Below are 24268 nucleotides of genomic sequence, written 5' to 3'. Positions count from 1 at the left end.
AAGGAACGCGAAGCCATAGAAAAGGAGGGAAAAGAAGTGGAGAGAAAAATGACCAAGAGCTGAAGACAACTCTGTTGTAACTGAACTCAGATGCCAGTCTGAATGTTTGTGTGCTGCCCTGGAGAATTGTGCTCATCTGTACCTGTCTTGCTTATGAGAAGGCACAGCATCAAAAGGCAGTGACTTATTTTGACTGTATTGGGCTCCTGCATTTCTTTCCTATCCTTCTCCCCTGATTCTTTCAGTACAGTGAATACCTGAAACAAGGGCCCCGAGACCAGAGGGGTTAGCTAGCTTGCCTCGGTCACACCCATTTCTTCATGTTTAGGAAGTGAACCCCCATCAACAGGCTGCACTGTGAAGTATGCTGGTCTCATGACTGTCAGCAAATGTGAATGACGTCTTATCGGGGATGCTGCAGAAACTTCTGTAGGATTTGGTGACATAAGGTTTCTTATGACTTCAAATTCTGTCAGTTTAGATTCAGTTTGCATGGATTTGCTGATAGTTAGTTCTGTGTGTATGTGCCCCTCCCTTCGTCACTCCGTCCGTCCCTCCCTTTCTCCCTTTCTCCCTTCCATCTCTTCTCTCAACATGGATCTCTGAAAGCATCATGCTGTATTTTTCACTTAGAGCAGCAATTACTGTTGCTTCTGAGAGCTTTATGGTATCATATATAAACTGCATGTGTGAGTACTTGTTTGCCAGCTAATAGCCACAGTTTTAGTTACATTTAAAGAGGTAGCCTGGTGAAACAACATAACACCTCCTCACTGAACCAAACGCTTAAACAAGCTTCTCGTCACAGAGGCCCTCATTTTCCCGCTGTCAACCTGACTGATATTTTAATTTTTCTGCCCTGTAGAAAACTTCAGTCTCTTATCCAATAGATAAATGAGTGAACCCCTAGGAAATGCAGCAGAATGTTTCTGTTTGCCAATGCAATAAATGCAGAAGCTAATAAATGTCTCCTTCTATCAGGAGGAGGCGTGTAATGAGTAAATGATGAGAAAAAGAATTCGGGAAAACAAATGATCGATCCAATATAAGATGACAAACAATTTCTTAATAACTTGGCCTGTAGTTGGAAGGGGCTTTCACCAAGCAAAGAAAATGCCTGTTGAAAATCAGCCTAGCACAGGACCATTTCACATCTCCCTGCTGATGGATTTGGTCTGGGTACATTTGGGTCACACTGAGCAATAAACCGAGATTCAAGCACAGCCTTGTTATTGCACACTTTCTTTGCTCTGTGATTTCTGCAAATGTGTGCTAGGAAAAGAAATCATTTTAGGGCCTAATTCACATTGCTTACCCCAGATTCCATTTATATTCTATATTTATCTTTTTAATAAAGACCCTATTTCAAAAATACAGCTCAAGTCTCTTTCCTGTGAGATGTGTTCGGACCACAGGTTTCTACAAGAACCCCTTCCCTGTGTGGCCTGTGAGCTATTCTTTGTAAACCTCAGCTCCTCCCTAAGTCCCTGGTGTCTGCTTTTGTGGGCACTGACAATGCACCATGCTTTGTCCTTTGTGGATGGATGCATTCTTGGTTAAAACCTTGTTTGAAAGGTCTTGGATCCACAGTCAGCAGAATGCATGGTGTAATTAAGATGTAGTGAATGATATAGGCCTTGGAAGGAGAGTTGCAGCCCACATGGAAGATGTGCGAGAATAACTCCATGCCAGAATGAAAGATCATTTGACAAGATGCATTTTGTTATCACCCTTTTGTGGGCTCTTTCTAAGAACATTTCTCAGAAGTCATATGGAAAAGATTGGCTCCCAAATCCATGCCATTTTCAAGGACAGATTTTCATGAATATTTCTAAACTATCAGACTTGCTTATTGTGTCCTCCATAATTGTCTTTCCTTCTCCATCCTTTCCACCCTGTATCCTTCATAATTCTCTTCTCTGCCCTATCCTGCCCATCGTCTCTCACACTGTTTTTAAAGAGACAGGAGACGTTCTGGTGTATTCAGTACCACACGGAGGAATGTGTCTGCTGTTGAAGAGTGACTGTTAGTTAGTAGTCGAGTTTGGGGTCATCATTTAGAAAAATGCTAACGAGCCATCAGATGGAAGCTGGACAGAGGCAGTGCCGCAGGCTTTTAGTGTGCTTGGCAGCATATGAAATGCACTGTGGAGCTTCCAGATCCTGTACAGGGCTTTCTGAGGGAAAGCCATTATATCTGAAAGCTAAGACTTTTCGGTGTGCCTCTATTCACATGCATATTCAATGCCATGTCTTTCAAAAGGCCTTTCCTTTGAAATACAAAAAGATAAACACATCTTTGAAATGGATAGGTGATCTCTTTGCCACTTTTGAAATCTTTCTCCATTTCATATCTGTGATTTTTAACCCTTAAATTAAGACTGACTTTTCTATTCACCTGTGTAATTTAATACACGTTGATAAGCACTAGAAGAAAGCATGTAATAGTTGTTATTATTAACATCTAGATTTATGCTCACATTCATGAAAGGAAATTAAAACTTGATAGACCATCTTCCTTGGGTCATTTGCTTGGATGCTGTACCAAATTTTTGTGACTGTTAAAAATAAATATAAGATCTCCATAGTTAAAAGAATGAATTTGCCAGGTACTTAGTACGGTATCTTCTGTTGCTCTGAATTGAAGGAACTACAAATCACAAGTGATACGGCTTTCTAGCCTTGGACCCGGAGTATTAGGACCTGAACTGATTTTGTTCATTTCTGTGAGACATCAAGCCAAGTATGTAACTTCAGCTAAGCTTAAACGTGATAATCCTGGCAGGGAAAATGAAGAAAGCATTCCTCGCTATGCTTCCTCACTGTTAGGATTTTATCATGAAGTCCTAGGAAGGAAAAATCAAAGGTTGGGGAGCCCAAAGCTTCTTCTCCAGGTTCCTGGTAGATTTAATTTTGTGTTCATTTTTAAAGGAGAAATTGTCAGTGTGCCATGTCCTGAGATTTTTCATTTGAGTGTTACGTTCCAGGAGGCTGTAAGAATTGGCGTTGTGTGACTATTTTAAAAAATCAGCCAGGCAGTTGTGGCAAGTGCCTCTTTAATCCCATCACTGGGGAGGCAGAGACAGGCATACTTCTGTGAGTTCAAGGCCAGCCTGAACTACCAGAGCGAGTTCCAGGACAGCCTGGGTCACTGGGAGAAAACAAGTTGTGTGTAGGAGGGGGTGGTCTCCCAGTACTAAATTTATGCAGCAGAAGTGAGTGTAAATGTTTGTACAAATAAAGAATGAACATTGACCTATTTAAAGGGTGGCAGAGGAATTTCCGAGACACCAAGAATATCTAAAGTTGTTTATAACTTTAATGTTATTCATAACTTTAAAATCAGTTTAACCTGAGCTTACCTTTTAAAACTTATTCTGATTTTGATCTGCATTGGCCTTCTGGCCGGATGAGTTTGTGGAAACAGCAGGTTTCTCTTTGTGACGAGAATATCATAACTGCTTTGTAGCTGGCTTTCTTACAGATCTGCTCACTGAGGACTAATACTGGGGGGAATTTAAGCAGTTCCTGTGTCCTTGTCCCCTTCAGGGAAAACAAAATACCCTGAATAACTCTTAGTATCCATTGAATGAAAATGATCTTATGTTAGCTGACCTCTGTCATTGACCTTTTCAATATTAGCTCTGTGATGGACTAATGTTTACCCTAATTTTGTGTGTATCAGTGTTTGTTCCAAATATCTGTAGAGCTCGAACTTCTGCATCAGTATTCATTATTGAAAGGCAGTTCCACAAATTGTACTGCTTTATACTTTTCCTAGCAAATAACCAAGGAGCCCATTTGCACATCTGGTCACTGGCAATTCATCTGTGTTACAAAGGAGAGAATTTGAATGTGAGTCAGCTGGAAAGAAATGCGTGTGTGTTTAGGGGTGAGTGCGTGCATGTACTCCTGTCTTGCTAGATAGGCATACAACCTAATACCGAACCACATTCCAGCCTATCAGGAAGGCTTGTTTGTTTTAATGTATATAAAGTGCTTTGCCCGCATGGAAATCAGTGCACCATATTCAAGTAGTATCCTCAGAGGCCAGAAGAGGTCGTCAGATCCCTGAGACTGGAGTTACAGTTGGAGAAACCGTGTGAATACTGGGAATTGAACTAGGGACCTCTGGAAGAACAGTCAGTGCTCTTAACTACTGAGCCATTTTCTTTAAATGGCCTTTCAGTTAAGTAAAATTTCTGTTTAGAAAACAATAAAAATCCTTTTTTAACTTTGCCATGGCTGGATTTTATATTTTTCTCTGAGTTTGACCCATTTAAGCACACAATGCCAGCAACAAAAGTAGGTTTACAAAGGATGATAATTCTGTACTAGTGCCAGCACCAGTCCCAAGACTGTATTAAGTAATGGTGTTAAGTAAAGGTCCTAAGACTTTATTGACTATAAATGTTAAATGTGTACATTGAAAGGTGAGCGATATGGTTCCTAATGAGTAAATATCTTTTACTCATCAAGTAATGTTATCTGTGTCACCTTCAAAGGAGCCACAAATAACTGTCTAGCATGTGATGAAATTGTCTTTCAAACTCCAGCATGCTTTGCTGCATCTTCATCATTAAGCCTGCAGCTTAACTCCACTGAGGTCAGTTGGCATTCCCCCTTCATCCTTAGGTGAAGTGCATCCCTAGGAAGGAAGTGCCAAGTTTGGGTGTGTGCTGCTGCACTTTACGAGACCTGCTATTTGCTGTGGGTTGGAAGGGTAATAATTCTAAACAAATGATTTCATTCACTTTCAAGGTACTGCCCAGCCAGTGCTAAGGAACAGAGCCATGAGCGCTGTCATGTTTGTGAAAGGATGGGAAGGTTACTCTGTTTTCAGATAAATTCTCCTGAAGTAGAATTTGTGGATCAGCATGAGCCAGTGATGTAGATGAGCAATTCTCAACCTGTGGGTCAGAACCCCTTTAGGAGTCACATTTCAGATATTTACGTTACTATTAACAGCGGTAGCCAGCTTACAATCATGAAGTAACAACGAAATAGTTTTATGGTTTAGGGGGTCACCACAACATGAGGAACTGTATCAAAGGGTCACAACATTAGGAAGGTTGAGAAGCACTTAGGTAGATAAAGCACCTCAGTAAGAGAACAGCTCTGCCTCATGTTGCTAAAAACCATCAGATCGAGTCATGTAGTGGGAAGTCATATTCTGGTCAAAAGTGGGAGAGCCAAGCGTTCCTGGACCTCTCTCCTCCCTTCAGCACTTTATCCCTAGCAAAGATCCATCCCCTTCACCTGCCTTGCTTCCTTCCCTTTGGCTGCCTGCCACCTGTTTGCTGTGTCTTCGAGAAAACTACTTGTCATTCACTGCTTCTCAGCCTAGGTTCCAGGCAAATGAGCTCAGAGGTCTCCCATTCTCTCAGTTAAGATCCTTAGAGTTTGGGTTCTGTTGTCCCATGCTTCTCTGTGGTCAGCGCCATCATATTTTCAGCTGTTCAAATGGATATTGCAAAGCCAAGGAGTGCTGGAATGGGTGACAAGCCTTGCTATTTCCCAGGGCATTTGCATAAATGACACTATAAAATTGAAAGCCAGTTATGTTTGTGACTATAATCAGCTAGTTGCTTTCAGCTCTCCATCCACTGGCCTTTTGGGGTGCCATCAACCTTCTCCGTACCTCCCTTGTTCTGACAGATATTAGTTGATCTGCAATAGTGCTAATAAAGTCTTAAGTTCATGCTTTTGTTTTAGGCCACATTTGCACTGACTTTAGAAACTGCAAGTTGAACATACCTTCCTCTAAGCGTTATCATTTAAGGCTTTCCCATCCCAGTTTCAGGTTGGCTTTATCTTCAAAGACTTTCACTAGCACTTGTGCTGGGGAAACACAGGAGAGTCCATTTGTTGATTTACATAGTGCCTCTCCACAGGAGGTGAGAGGAGACCAGCTAGGGTACCCTGGTGCTGAGGCTGAGATGTGCTGAGTTTCTTTATGAAGCCATCTAGTATGTGTTGTTAAATGTGCACACAGTGTCACCTCACTGAACACTTCCCAAGGAAGACCTGCGACCTCAAGAGTGATGGCTGCATCTCAGAGCCCTCAAGAGAATGAGAGGTGCCCATGCTGGCAATACACAGTAATTCAAGAGTTACTCTCTAGGTCTTGCAATACATACTGGTAAATTCTCTTGATAACCCTTCTGATAACTGTGAAATTGCTTTGTCTCACCCTTGTACAGAAACAGTGAGACACTAACCTCAGCAAGAGCAGAAAGGTCTCAGGTGTGTGATTCCCAAGTCTGAGAGCAGAGTGGAAACGGGTGACGCAAAGAGAGCAGCAAACAAAATACAAAATCCTTTTCCTGGCATCATTACAGAATAGAGTAAGTTCAGAGAAATATTGTCGCTTGTTCAGAATAAAATGGAAAATGGGACTACTTTCTCAGGATATTTAAGAATTATTTCTTTTTTTTTTTTTTTTTTTTTTCGAGACAGGGTTTCCTTGTAGTTTCTAGAGCCTGTCCTGGAACTAGCTCTTGTAGACCAGGCTGGCCTCGAACTCAGAGATCCGCCTGCCTCTGCCTCCCGAGTGCTGGGATTAAAGGCGTGCGCCACCACCGCCCGGCTCAAGATTTTTTTTAATTTTTAAATTTTATGTTTTATTTGTGTGCATCGTGTCAGGGTGCACATAACACAGCAGAGATCCTAGGATAACTCTCAGGAGCTGGTTCTCTCCTGATGTGGGTCCTAGGGATTGAACGCAGGTTATCAGGGTTGGCGGCAGGTGTCTTTACCCAGAGCCATCTTTTTCTGGCCCACGCTTGACTATCTAGACAACTTTATGACATAATAAGAATTCCAGAGTAGTGCTTTCTGACTATGAATACAGTATGATTTTTCTTATAAATATTGCATGGATTCATGCTAAGACCTGTTATATAGATGGCTACTAACTTAGAAGGAAAACTTTATCCTTCAAGGGTTACAGCTGTTGGTTTCAGAATCTCTGTCTACTAATATGCCGATGTGTGTGTTGCACGCACGTGCGTGTGCATGTATACTTCACACATTGCTCTTCAAACTGCGCTATGGCTTCTGGTTTCTTTCCTCTTGGACCTCATTTCATAAGATAGGCAGATCTCTCTTACTACTAAAGAGGTCAGAACAAACTTTTACAAGAGGAGAGAAATCAGAGGTACTCCTTGAATTGTAACACTGGAAATTAAATAAAATTATAGCTAAACCAGGAACTGAGTATGAAGGGTAGTTGCATACTAGAGAAATAAAGGACTTTGGAGACTCATTTGACAAACGCTTCCTATCAGTTGAGGCCTCCCTTTATGACCCTATAGCCCAATGGCGCTTCGCTAATTACACATTTATCTATTGGATCTTTAAATTTATGTCTCACACAATTTGTCGTAAACTGTGAAAGTGGGGCCACATCATCATCACCGTAGCACTCCAAATTCTGGGCACTGCGTCTGGCACAGACTTTCAGTGCTTTTTGAACTAAGTTAAAAGAAAGCATAGGTGGCTGTCTTAGGGTTTTGACCAAAAAGCAGGTTGGGGAGGAAAGGGCTCATTTGGCTCACACTTCCACAGCACCGTTCATTATCAAAGGAAGTCGGGACAGGAACTCCAACAGGGGAGGAACTGGAGGCAGGAGCTGATGCAGAGGCCAAGGAAGGGCGCCATTACTGACTTGCTCCCCATAGTCTTCACCGTAGGGATAGAACCACCCACCATGGGCTGAGCCCTCCCTCATTAAGAAAAGACTTTTTACTGCTGGATCTTACACAGGCATTTTCTCAATTGAGGGTCCCTGCCTCTAGTTTATGTCAAGTTGACATAAGACTAGCCAACATGGTGACAGTTGAATCTTTTTGGCATGTTTGCCCAGATGAAGAAACTGAGGCACGGGGAATATAGCTGAAGTTATCTTTCTGTGGTGCCAAGGCTGTCATTGAATCTAGGATTACTGTTTTCTATTAGGAAAACTAAGTCAAGGGAAAAACAGCAGCAGCAGCAACAACAACAACAACAAACCCCACGAGATTGTAATTAGCAAAGTTTCTAAAGCTCCTGGAATAAAGTTAGAGAACTGGAAAGAGCCTGGATAGTTTAGTTTCTTCTGTGAGTAATAGTAAAGACGGACTCAGAGAGTGATTACAAAAGCAGTTTATTAATTTTGCCAAGGTACCCCAGAGACAGTGAGACTTTTATGAAATGGGGCTTTTTAAAGCTGGTAAGATTGAATGCTGAATTTAAACATAGCTATAATTTTCTTTTTCTACTTCTCCCTGTTCTTTGCTGGGAAGGGAAGGAGGCGGAAGGACACAGGTTGATGACTAGAGAAGCAGCCCAGCTGGGAGAACGGTGCTCCCTGGGGGTCATTCATGTGCTTTATTGAAGCTGCCCACAGGGTGTATGAAAAGCAAACATCATGGGGCTTAAAGAGAGCCTGGCCTTGATTAGTTTGACTTCATATTTCATAAAAATAGAATTGTTTCAATCAGAAAAGTGTATTTTTTCATTTGTTTAATTGTAGATTTGAGGCATTCACAGGCTGACGTGGTAGTCTCTGTCCAGAGAGCTCTGTGTGTCCATCCCTATGTGCTAACACACTTTCCTCTCAAGGTTTCTTGTAAGCCAAGATGGCTCTTGAGGCACTAACCCTGAAGTGTACATTGCAAACTGAAAGAAGGGCTTTAGGAGAACAGAAAGATCTGAGCAGGTTTTCAGCTAGCTGAGGCCAGCTCTCTTTAAAAGCAGCTTAGTTGCAAGTCCCACATGACAGTTGTGCTGGTGCTGGGAATTGTAGTTTGGGCGATCCCATTTACTTTCAAAGGAAGAAGGAGAGATACTAGGGCAAGACACTGGGAGGTTTTTCCCCACGGGGATATTTTCATTTTTATCTTATCATAGTATTTAAGATTTTGAACCCATAGAAAGTAATAAGTCATTAGTTACTGATCAGTAGTAGAATGGATTTGAACTAAGTAGGGCTGAAAAAAAGTAAGCTTTACTTAGGATAGTCACAGGTGCCCATTAACAGAAACTTAAGGCACTCAGAATAAATACCTAGCCCTCTGAACTTCATGCATACACAAGACAAAGGCAGCTGAGTTTGTCTCCCTTTTCAGTTGGTATACAGTTACAGTGATAATTTAGTGGCAGTTCAGGACCTAAGCATTGCAGGAATGATGGTGAGATCCTCTGTCCCTCACAAGGAAAACCAGGCTCCCTGCCAATGACTGGACTGTCTAGTGCTCCTGATAGGATCACCTCATTTTAATATGAAAGTGAGACTGTTTACACAGCCTTGCCCATTCAAGGGTACCTTTTAGAAACAGAATACTGGATCTGATACACCACGCATTTGAACCCATGTTGGCAGTTGGGCACATTGTTGAGGTATCTATTTTCCATAGTGCAAAGGGGGGAAGGGGATAGAAGGAAATTATCAGGAGACTGTGGAATCAAAGCTGAGAATTTCAAAGGCTCATAAAGAGGTTCTTTAAGATGCCAGGTTCTCTATTTTGGGCCCATTTCCTTGGGAAGAATTTCAAATTTCTTCCACCGTCCTTCTGCCAGCCTAGAGAGTATAAGGCTGAGCCTGGCATTATGCCATCTAATTGGTGTCTTGGAGGAAGGGGGTAAAACCTCTAGATAAACTAGATCAATCATGATTTTTTTAAAAGCTGTATAACTCAAAATTCCCATGGTAAAGATGTAGTTGTTCTGCAAAGTCAGTCCCTTGGTTCTGTGTAATTCTATGAAAAGATCAATCATAGAATCTGCTAAGGATGCCTGCTACCATGAAGTGTACTGTGGTTTGATTGTGAACGGTCCCTCACCAGCTCAGATGTTTGAATACTTGGTCCCCAGCTGGTTGCACTCTTCTGGTAGGTTACAGACATGGGACATACATGGTAGATATGGTGGTGTAAAGTCAGATTAAGAAGGTTGTAACCAACCTCATTCCTGCCTTCGATTTCTTCTTTCTGGCCACCCTGAGATGAAATAAGTCTACTGCAAGCTGTAGCCACTGCAGATGGAGCCTCCGTTGCTACACGCCCTGCGCCAGCCCTCCCCCCCAACTCTGAACTAAATCTTACCATTTTCTCCTGTTACTCTATCACATACTGTCCCAGTGATGAAAAGGGTAACTAATGCAGAGTTAGTGGCCGGGGTTTCCTGCCTGGAACAGTGTCTGGACTGTGGTTAACACAGTTTTAAGTTGGGCTCCTAAGTACTGATTTCACCTTAGTGGATTCATACCGACCAGCATCTAACTGGTGAGGTCTTACAGTGTGGATCCTGGGGGAGTTGTAGTAAAACTATAAATAAGACTATGAACCCAGCTTTTCAACAGCAGGTATGTGTTTAACTTGTTCCTACTGTTTGGGCACCCAGACCTTTGTTGGAATTGGCTGGCCATTCAAGTGATATATATATCTAAGGCGTTATAGACCAGGAGAGACTTGTCATTAAGGGTAGTTGATGATTATGAAAAGAGGGGAGCCAGTCTGCACAGCCCAAACTGCTTCCTTCCATCCCTTGCTCTGAATAGACAGTAAGGAGCAGAACTGTTCTTTGGAAAGTAGTCTCAGGCCACTAGAATCATTTGTACCTTGGCCATGATTTGCTGTATAACATTCTCCTCTATCCCTGTGAAACACCAAGAGCTAATGAACCAGTTTTGCTTTGGCCTTTTGGGTGTGTTCATTTCTTGTGTGCCATAGGTAGGCTCACAGTGCTTACAGGAGAATGGAACCAGACTTGACAAAGCACTGCAAGGACCCTGCATGTGCCTGTGCTTCTTCTGACCTCATTTAGGAGTTGAAAACATGGTTTCAAGTCACGTCGCACAGCAGCATGTGTCTGTGTGCATGTTTCCATGCACTTTTAATGTGAAACACCTAGAATTACAAAGTGGAGTGTATCGCACACTCTGACACTTCTGTGGTAGCCAGCCCAGAGAAACTTGAGGGTATCACTGCCACAGGTGGTTCCCTTTTCCTTCCTAGATAGTAAGTAGGTGGGTAAACGTGCCCCATGTCCCTGCCACCGCCACACCTGTATTTTAAGAGAGATTGAAATGGTCGCATCTAAAATCATCTTGCTACTTTACAGTCACCCAAGCTCTCTGGCAGGTTTGATAAATTGACTCAGAGAGACCCATTACAGGTTCCTCTTCTCTTTACTCTATAAGCAGAGAACAAAAAGTCCTCAATTCCTCAGCCTTTTCAGCCATGCTTGTGGATGGTTTACAGTTCTGGCCAAAGCTGTGTAAGTGGGAATTTCTGAAAAAGGCCTCTACCTTTACTTCAGCCTCCCTTCTTTCTCCTGACAACATGGGCAGAATAACCAAGTGCAGCAGCCGTCTTCCAGCCCTGAAAAACCCTAAATGCCAAAGGAAGCTAGCAAGGCTACAAGTAGAGGAAAAGACCTAGTCAGCTGATTATATACTTAGACAAGTACATCAACCCTTGGTTTGCAGTACCCAGACTTTGTATTTCATGGGGAATCAAACATTGTGCCTGAACTGCTGTTTGTCTCTTGGGCTCTTGTCTCTGCCGTGACTGGAGTGTAACACAGTCTTGACCTCTTTTGAGACCTGGTAGCCACTTGTCGGGGAGGGGCATGTTAGCTGCGGTTCTTTGTGCATCACATCGTTTTGTTTACTTTAGACCTGTCTCTGTCTTACTGTGTCTTGAATAAGATTGAAGTACAGTTCAGATTTAATGGTGCCAGTGTGACATTGTTTCAGTATTATGGTCATGTGCTTTCTTCAAGTGCTCTTACCATAATAAGGAATAGAACAATGTATGTATTTGTTCCTTTTCTATCCCTGTGCCAGTACCTAACAGATCAACATACAGTAAGAAAGGTTTATCTTGGCCCACAGTTATATGGGCTTTTAGTCTGTCATAGTAAGGGAGACGAAGTGGATCCTTTCTATCTGTAGTGGTGAGACCATTACGTCAAAGCTGTCCGCACCATGACAGACCAGGAAGCAGTGTGACCCAGCTGTGACTTTCAGACCTGGCCCTTAGTGACCTACTTCTATCAGCTAGGTCTCCTCCAAATGGTTTCCCAGCTTCCCTATATAGTCCAACTGACTGAGGAGTAAACATTCAGAAAGTGCATGGGCTTATGGAGAATGCTTCTTACACAGACCCTGGCAGGATACCCCTAGGGTACGTGGACCCATGCTGTTGGTTCAGCGTGGTGTTTTCTTCACGAGAACACAGAGAAAGGGCACGAATTGGTAACTTTTCTGTATAAGCAACGATGCCAAACTCTGGCCTGAAACAGCCACCATTTATTCATCTTTGAATCTCTAGCCCTTCTTCACTTGGTGTCAGCTGGCAGCTCCTGTCTCACCGGAACTCTCTCCTTCTGAGTGAACTGGAGATTGATGTGGATAGGATCTCATCTACTGGATAGTGTTTATTGTGGCAGGGTTTCAAGGCTCTGGTTTGAACTAGCATGCTTGCATGGCCACATGAGTCACTAGCTCAACCCAGAGAGAAGCTGTGGGAACATAGATTCCAAGTATTCCTACTGGAATCCAAGGGGCATGGGAGCAGAAAAGAGGAAAGAATGGTGGCCAGTTGACAACTAACTAGAGAGGTCTGAAGGAACAGGTTAAGTTAAAGCAGCAAGCTGCCTTAACAAGAATTGATCTCAGCTAAATAAATGACTCAGAGATAAAAACACTTGTTCCTCAGTCATGAGAACCAGAGTTCAGATCAGATCCCAGCCCCCATATTGGGTATCACAAACATTGCAGTTTCAAGGGATGTGATGTCCTGGGGATGTATACACACACACACACACACACACACACACACACACACACACACACACACACTATACACATATATATGTGTATATATACATATATATGCATGCATGCATACATACATATACATGTGTATGTGTGTATATCACACACACATGCACAATTTAAAAAGTTTGTAGATGTGGGACAGATGACTCAACACTTAAGAACCTCTAGTATTCTTGCAGAGGGCTTGAGTTGGGTTCCTAGCGCCCATGTCAGGAACCTCACAAATGCCTATAATTCCAGTTGTGGGTTATCCGACACATTCTGGTCTCTGCTGGCACCCGTACTTGTGTGCACATGCTTATACACACACAGCTAAAAATAGATACTTTTTAAATGGAAATTTAAAAAAAAACCAAAATAAAACTAGTCAGGTGGTGGCGGCGCACACCTTTAATCCCATCATTCAGGCTGCAGAGGCAGGCAGATCTCTTGAATTCAAGTCCGGCCTGGCCTACCATGTGAGTTCCAGGACTACACAGAGAAACCCTGTCTTGAAAAAAACAAAAGAACTATTTTATATTTAAAAATTCAGTTAAGAATTGGAGAGCTAGCTCAGTGGTTAAGAACAGCATCCAGGCTGCTCACAACTGTTATAATTTCTGTTCCAGGGTTTCCAACTCCTGCTTCTAGCCTCTGTGGATATCAGACAGCCAAAACACATACACAGAAAATAAAAATATTCAAAATTCAGTGTAATGCCCTGCTTTTTATTATACTTGGTAAAAAGTAGCAGTCTGAGGCATCAACTTTGGAATCATTTTCAGCATTGCCAACTTCTGTTTCCTTTATATTTGGATGTTAGTTCTAAGCTCATGGGAAAATACTGCTTTAAGAGAAGACGAGCTGCATTTTTTAAGTATTGGTGAATTTTTCTTAACCTAGCATTTCTCATAGACCATTCCATAGGATTTTGCTTATGAAGAGCCTTCAAAATAAAAGGGTCTATAAGCCTACTGTGGAATCATGATGGGCAGTATTTCTTCAAGATTCATAATACACAGTAAAAGTTAACATCAGGAGGAGTTCTCACATTAAAGCATTTGGGCTGATTATTGAGTTAGTTTCATTTTGGTGGTGATAAGCTGAAAAGTTATGTATGTTTTGAGGCAAGGCTTGTAGCCAGTGCAGGCTTTGAATTCAATGGCTTCCTGTCTACAGACTTATGTGGGCTGTCATTACAGTTATGGGTGACCACAATAAACATTCTTTTTGCCTGGGCTATTTAGTAATATAGCTATCCACATTCCCAGCACCGCCCAAGCCTCATCACCTTCCCATTCACCTTATGATCTGGCAGAGGAGTGTAAGCACCTTGACTCGGTGGTGCCTGCTTTACTAGAAAAAACTTTTGTGCTTTACAGTATTCTGCTTGGGGACTGACTTTGTCTTAGGTACCTTACAGAGCATTTCCCATGAACTGTTGTATTTTTTTCTTCAAAGCATCTTCCTGGGTGATTGTCATTACTGTCCCTGTTTTATAGATGTGTGATGCACCTGTTGAGGTTGAGTGATTCTGTTCTTCAAGGAACTGTGGTTTGGTATCTGACCTTAAGGTTCTTCCTAACCACCGTGGTACACTTATTATTCTGTGGGAAAATTTCATGATTGAAATGAAGTATATTTTTAAAATTATGTACAATGGAGTCTTTCCCCACTCAGCTGCTTGTGTTTCCTCTAATTGGTCCCCGGTGCCTTGGTCGGGAAAATGTTTTAATACAGGAAGTAAAAATGCCTAGTGTTTCTAATGATGTCTTATCCTCTGGGACATGTGACAGAAGCATAGACCAAATGTAAAGACTTAAATTGTTGTTCTAGAGGTAATTCTCCCAGAGGAACACATTTTGCTTGATAAGAGAAGGCAGAGCTATACCTGGGTTTTCATGGCGCTGAACCATCTCAAAGATAATATCCTACACTGAATTTATGAAGTCTACTTTCTCACAAAAAGTCTTGGTGGGAAACATTTTATGCTTACATCAAAACAAGTTTTATCTAGAAGGAAGATATTAATAAATCAGATCTTTAGTACTTGATTTACAGAATATTTACCTGCCACCAATCCATGCCACAAGCAGACACATCAATCATGTCAGGAGTTTTTCTTGAGGCTGATAAGGCAAGAGCGAATTTGTACAGAGGTGTGTTTGACTTTTAGGTCATACTTGACTGAGGTTTCTGTCCCACCTGGTCCTGCAGTCGCTCAGAACTGATTGGCCTATTAGCTCAGGCTTCTTATTAATTTGTATAACTTAGATTAGCCCATAATTCTAGTCTGTGTTAGCCACATGGCTTGGTACCATTTTTGGGGAGGCCGTCACATCTTGCATCCTCTGTGTCTGGTAGATGACTGCAGACTGAAACTTCCCTCTTCCCAGAATTCTCGTTGCCCCACCTCTACTTCCTGCCTGGTTGCCTGCTATACTTCCTTTCTGGCTACTGGCCAATCAGTGTTTATTTAAAATACAAGTGACAGGGTACAGACCATTGTCCCACAGCACACAGCTGTGGGCTTCTTTTTCTTAAAGCAGTAGTTTTCTATTGAAAGACCCCCTTGCAAGGTCATGAACATCTCTTATTGGTTCTTTCTATAAAAACTGTAATCTTTGCTTTTATTTTTATTAACATATTGTAAGAAGTGATGAGTTTCATTGTGACGTTTTTATGCATCATAAAGCATGCTTTGATCGTAATAAATAAAGGATGCTTCAAACTTTTGTATGTGATCCTTGCCAGTGTCTATGCTACTCTTTTCTGGATCTTACAGTTTTACCAACAGGTAGCTCTTGGTTCTTTTTTTTTTTTTTTTTTTTTTTTTTTTTTTTTTTTTTTTTTTTAATATTACTGGGACTCCCCCTACAAAATGAACACTTGGTGTATCAACAAATATCGAGAGATTATATACATCCTCCTTTAGACATAAGAAATACAGATATTATTTATTTGAAACAGATTTTGACATTGTAAAATGATTAGGTAGAAACAGTTCGTGTAGGTTTGCTCTGCTGCAGAAGGACTTTTACTTTAAAGGACAGCCATGACATTAATTAGTAAGATGGTATCAGCTGTCTTGAGACACAAACACCAAAAGCAGATGTTCTACTGGGCTTCTGTTTCCTGTTGACTTGGGGTATGAACAGTTGGTGCTGCTAGGTAGTGTGAGAGGCCAGAACTCTTGGAGCAGTCTGGGGTTCAGCCAGTCATCTGCAGACAGTATCAGTAAAAAAGCTGTTTGGCACACCTTTGTAAAGATGACTGCTGTACATTTTTCAAAAGTACTGACAACTTTTCACTGTTTCTTGTTCTAGCAACCCACTAGTTTACAATTTTAGGAAATGTTCAGGGTAAAGTAATATATAAATAAATATAAACATTAAAAATTTGGCTTCTTCTCTATGGTGGTTTGAATGCAGATGGCCTCTGTAGGCTCACATTTGAATGTTTGGGAAGGAAGAAGCGTGTCACTGAGGGCTGGTTTTGAGTTAGATGTAATCTCTTCACTGTTCTAGCACCATGCCTGCCTGTGTGCTCATGCTTCCCACTGTGATGGTCATGGACTCTACTACCATCTGGGACCATGAGCACCAGAATACTTTTATAGGTTTCTTTGGTCATGGTGTTTTCTCATGGGAATAGAAAAGTAGTTGAAGACAGCCCAACCCTGAGATTCAGGGTTATAATCCCCCGCGCTCCACACTCCACAAGTGACAGCGAAGCACAGACCTTTTGTCCTGGGGGCTCCTCGGCTAGTGGGAGAAGAGTTGGAGTTCCTTCCTTAAGCCCTCTAACTAGAGTAGATGTAGCCCCGGGAGAACATCTGAACCGTCCACCCCATTTCTGTTTTTCTTTACCTACAAGCACTAGTCTACACGTGCCCTAAGCAATGGGTAGCTCTTTTCAGCTTGGCAAATACCTTCTGGGAGCAGGAAGGAGATTCCCCACATGTAATGCAGTCTGAGCATACTGGGTGCTAGTAACCTAAGGAGCAGGGGGCATTAGATTTCCTGATATAGGTCTGTCCCACTCTAGTTCTTAGGGGCCCTCCTTTCCCTCTTCTTTTTCCTCCAATTCTCTGTTCCACAGTCACCCTTTAAGAAATCTATTCTTTCCTGAGAACAGCTGCTAACTCTTTGAAGATTATTCTCTGAAATTCTTTTTCTAATCTGTTACATGTTTTCTACTATTGAATTAAAAAAAGAAATACTTGAAGCTTGTCATACCATTCTGTGATATAGATATGTAGTAATGTTATTTAAAACTACATGCATCAGCTGAATACACCTGTCATGGTTGCAGAGTAGACCTGGCAACAGGTGCAGAAAGAGAAGGGCAGGTTAGTTATGTGGGACTCTTGCCCCATAACATGGCTTGTTCCAGTCACGAGGAATAAGCCGTACTATAAGGTATTCAAACTATCTGACCAGTGTCCTTCAGAAGTGCCAAGCTTAAGAGTAGACAAGCAAAAATCAAAGGACCTATCATAGGTTAGAGGAAACTCAACTGTGCAATGAACTGCTATATGGATGGTCGAGGATTAGGTCCTAGATCAGAAAAATGAACACCCCTCTGGAAATGTTTGTACAGTCTAGAGTTCAGGGATTGGGAAGACAGCTTAGTTGGTAAAGTGTTGTCATGCAAGCATAGTTTGGACCCCCAGGACCTAATAAAAGGCCAAGCCCAGGGCTCTATAATCCCAGTACTGAGGCAGCAGAGACAGGCTGAAGCTCACTGTCCAGCCAGCCTTGCCGAATTGATGAACTCTGGCATCAGTGAGAGACCCTGTCTGAAAAAGTGTGGCAGAGTTAGAGAAAACCCTCACCCGTCAGTCTCTGGGCCTCTATAGGTGCACAAACACACACTCAAAGTCTAAGGTTTAGTTAGACCACTAGATACAGGTGTTGTGGGGTTGTAAAGTTCCACTCATGCTCTTAGGTGAAGCTGAGTGAAATGTGAGGACCTTTTTGACCTTTATCTGACTCTAGTTTTGCAGTTAAGGAAAAATCGAAAAGACACATTTGTTTAGTAAGTGTGTGTAGTGACTTAATTTGTAAGAATATATTAAAATTCCACTAAGCCTGTACCCCTTCCTCGAACACATTTTTATGTTCTAGCAAATTACACCATTTATTGTTAATTAGCCCCTTTGTGGGCAGAAGAAAGCAGTGCAGGTTTTGTATATTGTGAAATATAAGCAAGTCTAGCAGCATATGCACATTTCACTTTAAAGAACAGAGCAGGGCCACGGGCCTCACCCCTCAGGGCTTCCTTTCTTCCTGGCATCCTACTCTTCCCTTCTTGCCACCAGCGCAGAACTAATCGAAGATAATTTTGCATTTTTCCAAACCACATGAATTACATTCTACCATGTATGTATGCATGCTTAGTTCTTTTTCTCTGCTATATAGATTTCCACCGGAACACCCAGCTCTCATCCTTTCTCCCATTGCAAACATACTGAGGATTTGGGGCTTTGAATGAATGCTGTGTATGTTTCGATGTCTTTCTGAGGTCGAAGTTAGATCTTCTGAACTCCAGGAATAGCATCCACACACTTGGACTGTTGCCTTCCATTAGGATTGTTTCTTTTTGATGTTGGATTGAAATTTTCTTGAAGGTCTAATTTCCCTGGGTGAACATTTCATTGGGGTAATAAGGATCTAGTATTAACTGAATAAGTATTTCTGTTAATTAAATACTGTCTACATATCTCAGATATACTTAAGTATTTATGTAGTGTTGCCTTCTTGGGACTTTTTATCCTTAGAAAGATTTATGCAGTATGGGGAACTGGTCACTGAGGTGGAAGTATAGAGCCAAACTAAAACCTTCAGCTTTCGCTTGAGAATTCTCTAGTGAGCTTGGAGGCGCCATAGGCACAGCTGCTCCGTATTTACCACTGTAGTGATTGTAACTGGAGTCGCTTTCCCTGCCTTTGCCACCACAGAGGGAAAGGCAGTTCACTGATTTGTAGAGTAGCAAAATTCTCACTTTGTACATGGTAATCAACTTGATCGAAGACTTTACTGTTTTTGATCATTTGTGCCCAGAGTGGAATTACACATGTTAGACCCCCACCATTATTTTATTCAGAATTGTTTTTACTATACAAACTCTTTCACAGCTCTCGTCTACCTTACTTGACTGCTCCAACAGCTTGTTAGATAACTAAGCAATGCTAACTGCCACATTTTACAGGTTACAAATACTACAGAGGAAGCTGGGGAAGGTTGAATGACTGGCTCAAGGTCACAGGCTAGACCCCAAACCAGGACTTTCAGCCTAGTCTTATCCAGCTGTTAAAGTTTTAGCTTTTACTATAAAGGAACATATTAGCCAACATGTTACTGTGTTGCCAGTATCGTGACATAATGCCCACTTTTCATTGAACAGTGTTCTGGCATTAGTCACTGGGAGCTGCTTTTATTGCTCCTTTGTTAAAAATCGCCCAGGAAAAGCTCAAGTTAAGTAGTGCAGAGAAACACAGGGAAATCTTGTAAGTGAAGCATATGGTGAGGTAAAGGCAACCTAAAGCTACAGTGTCCGAGAAGACAAATGGCTTTTTGATAGCTTTAGACCTACTGATGAATTAACACCTCTCCACATATAGAGTGTGGCTGACCACTCAGATTGCACTTTTTAAGCTGTAGAGGCCGTGCACTTAGGATGCCGTCTTCACGTCAGAAATGCACTTTTGTGCTTGAAAATGATAAAAAATTACAATCGATCCTTACAACTGTTCTGTTCATCTTTATTGATCAGGTGCAAGAAAGATAAATCGTAGCCCAAATAAGATTATAGTAAATGTTAGCATCGTAGGGGACTGGAGGTTGATAGAGAGCCATTCATCATCTCCAATGGTGACCTGTCCATGGCTCCAGCCACCCCCGTCTGTTGTCTAATCACATACCTATTGATTTTATCTGCATCCTAGAAACCTGGATGTGACTGTCATTGGGCAACCCAGATTGTTAAATGCAAAGGGGTCACCGGTGTGAGGAGGCTTTCATTTTCATTTTCTTACCAACCAACAATGATTTATTAAAAAATAAACTGCTCCAAGCTGTGGATGTGAAACCTGAGTGATTAGGGAGTGAAGGCGCACAATAGAGCCCTGTATTGTGTTGCATCCTTCTGCACTGCCCAGTGAGCGCTCATGGGTCATTTAGGCTGACCCCTCTACTGAGTCTGCTTTCAGATCAGCTAGCAGCTGTCACAGTGGGTCATTTTCTGTCCTGGCGTCCATGGAAAGCCATTGGTTTGTTCATGAGTTCATGTCACAGTGCAGCCTTTTTTATGCTGAAATTACTATCTACGTTTTTGTTCAGACTGATGATTACAAGTGTTGAGGGTCTGATAGTCATGTGAAAGAGAACAGGCTATCTCTTTGTTCTATCAAAGATTGTCCTCCCACCCCCCCCCCCCCCGTAGGGTCTGGAACTTGCTATGTAGACCAGGCTTGCCCAGAACTAACCTGCCTCTCTTCCTCTGCCTCCTGCGTATTGAGATTAAAGGCATATACCACCATGCTCCATAGTGAAAACAAAATATTATGCAAAGTAAATACTGCTTTTGCATCTGAGTATGCATGGTTTTTGTTCTTTGAGCTTAAGAATCTTTTGATTCTGCAGCACTATAAAACCAAGTAAGACAGAGCTAAGGCCTCCTTCAAAAATATGTTGACAATGTTCTCAGGAGGATCAAATAATGACGAGTTAGTATGACCATCTGTCATGTAATTTATATATTATTGTCAGTACTGCTATCTGAATTGGTGGCCTTCCAACTATTTAAGTACTGTGCCATTTAAACCAGAAATCCCTTTACTTCCAGAGTGGCTGCAACGAAGTTCCTTTTATGTTTTGAAATTTTAAATCTTCAGAGCAGTTTGTCTTCTTACATAGTGAAAATGTTGTCGACTTTGTCCACAGAGCTCAGAGTTCTACAAAGTCACCACCGAGGAGTATCAGAAAGCTGCTGAAGAGGTGGAAGCCAAATTCAAGTAAGTTCTTCACCCCGCGCTGATCCGCCTCCGAGCTGGAAGTGCAGTTGTGTCTCCTGCTCGGGCTGGGGGCAACTGGAAGTGGCTCTGGGTGGTTGAGATGTAACCATTTTACCTGCTTTTCTGGAGCATTTGATGAAAGCTTGTTGATGTACAATCCAATTTATGAACTAAATGGAAAATGAAAGAAATGGTAAGAGAATTTGAATTTGGAATGATAGATGACATAGAATGCCCTTAACTATGAAGGTTCTAGTAAATTGTTACTATATTTAATGAAAACATGGAAAACATTCACTTTTATGTAGTAAAATGATGGGCAGGTCTAAATTTGGATGTCCTCTTTTCTTGCATTTAAACTATTTTTATTTTTTTGCAAGTGCCTTGAACACATAGACTTTACCTTGCCCTTGATTATGAAGGTGTGGTTAAATTGCTACATCTATTAATCCTTGTGATATCTAAATGAATATTGTGTAATTGATGGATCAAAGTGCCCATGACCCACAGCCTTATTCGTTCTCTTTGCTGCCAGTTCTCACATTAGGTTAGAAGATATTTTACTGAGTATATAAAGGATTCTATTATATATCCCCTATTAGTAGCACGGGTACAAATTAGTGAAGAAAAAAAGGTGTTGTGACAGATTTAGTATAAGATTACATTGAGCTCTGACCTCCTTCCTTGTCCATGTTTATAAGCGTTTAATAAAATGATTAAACCTTAAGGTAGAATTATTAGTTTCTGCTTCGGTGCAGTTTATATGGTAATGAATATTTGTGTTACTTAAATGTTGATTAAAATAAGATTCTTTTTTAAAGGTGGTTTAACATGTGTTTAAATAGATGGAAACTTTCTGTCTTCTTTAGCAAGAAAAAAGGGGGGATAAAAGAGAAGTCCAACAGCGAATCACAGTTCAACCACTCATTTAATATCTAATTATTTTTTGAAGGCAGAGTTTTGTAAGTCCAGACTGGTCTCAAACTTGGTAAAATAGCCAGCCTTACATTCTTCATTCCTTTGTGTCCACCACATAAGTGCTGGGGTGGTCGGTGTGCACCCCTGTGTCTAACTGCAAATCTTACTCTTGAAGATCAGAAGACTTTAGATAAAGGGCTAGGGACACACTTTTGCTAGAGCATTTATTTGCCTGTTGTGAACAAGGCCCTGGGTTTTATCCCTGGTAACACATTAAGCCAGGCTAAACCTAGGATTCATAAGATGCTGTGTCCAAAACAAAGAATTTAGGTAAGAAGTTGGGTGTTGAGCTATTAAAGAGTAGTGCGGTGTGTGGCTGGAGATGCGACTCTGGGATTAAGAGCACGGACTGCTCTGCCAGAGGACCCGGATTCAATTCTCAGCACCTACACGGCGACCCACAACTGTCTAACTACAGTTCCAGGGCACCTGACACTCTTAGCCAGGCATACACACAGGTAAAACACCAATGCACATAAAATAATTTTTTAACATAGTACTGAACTTATGTATTTTTTATATTGTTATTTATCTTTGGTGCTGAGAGTAACATTCCAAAAACCTTTTGTCTTCATACTTTGAGAACCTTTCACTTGGGATGCTTGATGTTTTTTCAGCATAAGATAAACAGTATAAAAATAAGTAAATAAATTAGAAACTAATGCAAACTAGAATGATCTATGGAGTCTTCCTAAAGAGCATGGCATTTGTCTGTGACTTGAAAAAAGTATTGAGTGGGTGGACAAAGAAGATGTCCTATTTTATTGGTGGGTGACAACTTTAGTGAAGATCAATGGCTTGACTCATGAGATCAGCACAAGATAGAGCTGCAGAGGTCACAGGTCACCAGCTGCCAGGCTGAAGTTGGGTCTTCATTTAGTAAGAAGTCAGTGGGAAAGGTTTGAGCCTACGAGCACCCTGACTTGAGTACTTTGTAGTAGACATCTAATAGTGGGTGTGAGGCTTGTCTGGACAAATTAGAAAAAGGAACAGAAAGTACTAGGTGGGAGTTCTCAGCAGGTACAAGGAGATTGGTGCAAAACGATTGTTGAGATTGGGTGTGAATTAATGATTGGCTAATGGATTAAATTCCAGGTCTGCAATGTACTGGAAGATGAAATCCAAACCCAGTATTTCGGGTTAGATTCTTCTGAGATCTTTTTTCATGGCCTGCAGATGCCCACTTTCTCCCTGTGTGCCCTTGCTTCGTGCCTATCTTCTAATCTTTTAAAAATATGTAAGGACACTAGACTAGAGCCCAACCTTATTTCTGCTTCTGTCTCTGCTTCCCAAATGCATGCCAGGATTAAAGATGTGCCACCACAACCACCCCTTAAGTACCCCTTTAAAAGCTCTAAATGCAATCATGTTTTGATATAGTAAACATTAGGGTTTTAGTATATAAATTTGAATGTAAGGATGATACAGTTGAATCCATCATTCTTGGGACAGAAGAAACTGGAAAAAAAAAAGACTGTGAGTTTAGTGGGTTATGAAACTGTATGTTGATTCTTCTAGAAGGAAATGTGTGGTTTGAGATGAGAAAAATCATTCCCGAAGTACCCGCACTGTGCCATCCTTCCATACATGCTCCTGGAAAATGAGAGAGGGAGAGGGAGGGAGGGGAGAGAGAGAAAGAGAGAGAGAGAGAGAGAGAGAGAGAGAGAGAGAGAGAGAGAGAGAGAGAGGAGAGAGAGCGCCCATAGAACACGTGAGTGTTATGACTTCCACAGGAGAATGTGGACCTGGAAGCTAAACTCAGTTATGAACAGAACCCCATAGCGTCATTCTTTTACCATTCTTACATAGTATTTTTTATAAAATCCAGTTGGGCTCTGGCCTAACTGACGAACAAGGCTTTGCCCTTGCCACAGATAGGTCAGGGTTTGTATCAGGCTCCTTGAGAGCTCACCTCTAAATGCTTGGAACCTCTCTCATGGTAGAAATTATTGCTGGCTGACTCCTCAGTTCATGTAGTATCAGGGTGATAGGACACGAAAGACCGAGTCATGAGACCTCAGTAGCCTGTGCACGGAAGCATGGCTATGCTCCCCTAGTTCGCAGAATTGTGGGTCAGTGGTTGATGTTACTGGCCAGGTAACTGGCCCCGGGAGCAGTATCAGTTCTGTTTGGATCTCTCCTGACTGCCTCTGTATCCCTCCTTTGGCTAATTTTTTTGTTACCATTTTCGAGCAATGAGTTATAGCTGACCTTGGCTTAAATCAGTTCTCTGAGATGTTTTAGTGAATTCTCGATCCCATACTTGAGCCTTCCCATCCTTGGTGTTTGGTCAGCAGCGAGGGTCGTCAGCGCAGTGTCCTTCAGATCCTACCGTTTTCTCAGCTCTGATGGCAGCACGTGTGCAGGCTTCACTCACACTTTGTGAGGAAGCTTCAGGATTGGTATTTTAGAGAGACGCTCACTGTGTCTGTGTTGTTGTTCCTGCCTGCTGCCCGCTAGACCAAGCA

General features: G+C 41.8%; 1 protein-coding gene across 1 annotated transcript in view; it reads left to right on the top strand.

The window, feature by feature from the left end:
- Nucleotides 1–24268, top strand: part of Chchd3 (coiled-coil-helix-coiled-coil-helix domain containing 3) — a 270287-nt gene that overhangs the window by 197844 nt on the left and 48175 nt on the right. The window contains exon 6 of the mRNA XM_038320000.2: nt 20752–20822. Within this exon, the coding sequence (XP_038175928.1) occupies nt 20752–20822 (71 nt within the window). The remainder of the gene's footprint in view (nt 1–20751; nt 20823–24268) is intronic.

The sequence above is a fragment of the Arvicola amphibius genome, chromosome 2 (assembly GCF_903992535.2).
Source record: "Arvicola amphibius chromosome 2, mArvAmp1.2, whole genome shotgun sequence".
Lineage (NCBI taxonomy): Eukaryota > Metazoa > Chordata > Mammalia > Rodentia > Cricetidae > Arvicola > Arvicola amphibius.
Note: the sequence above shows the minus strand (reverse complement) of the source record. Positions and strands in the feature narration are given on the sequence as shown.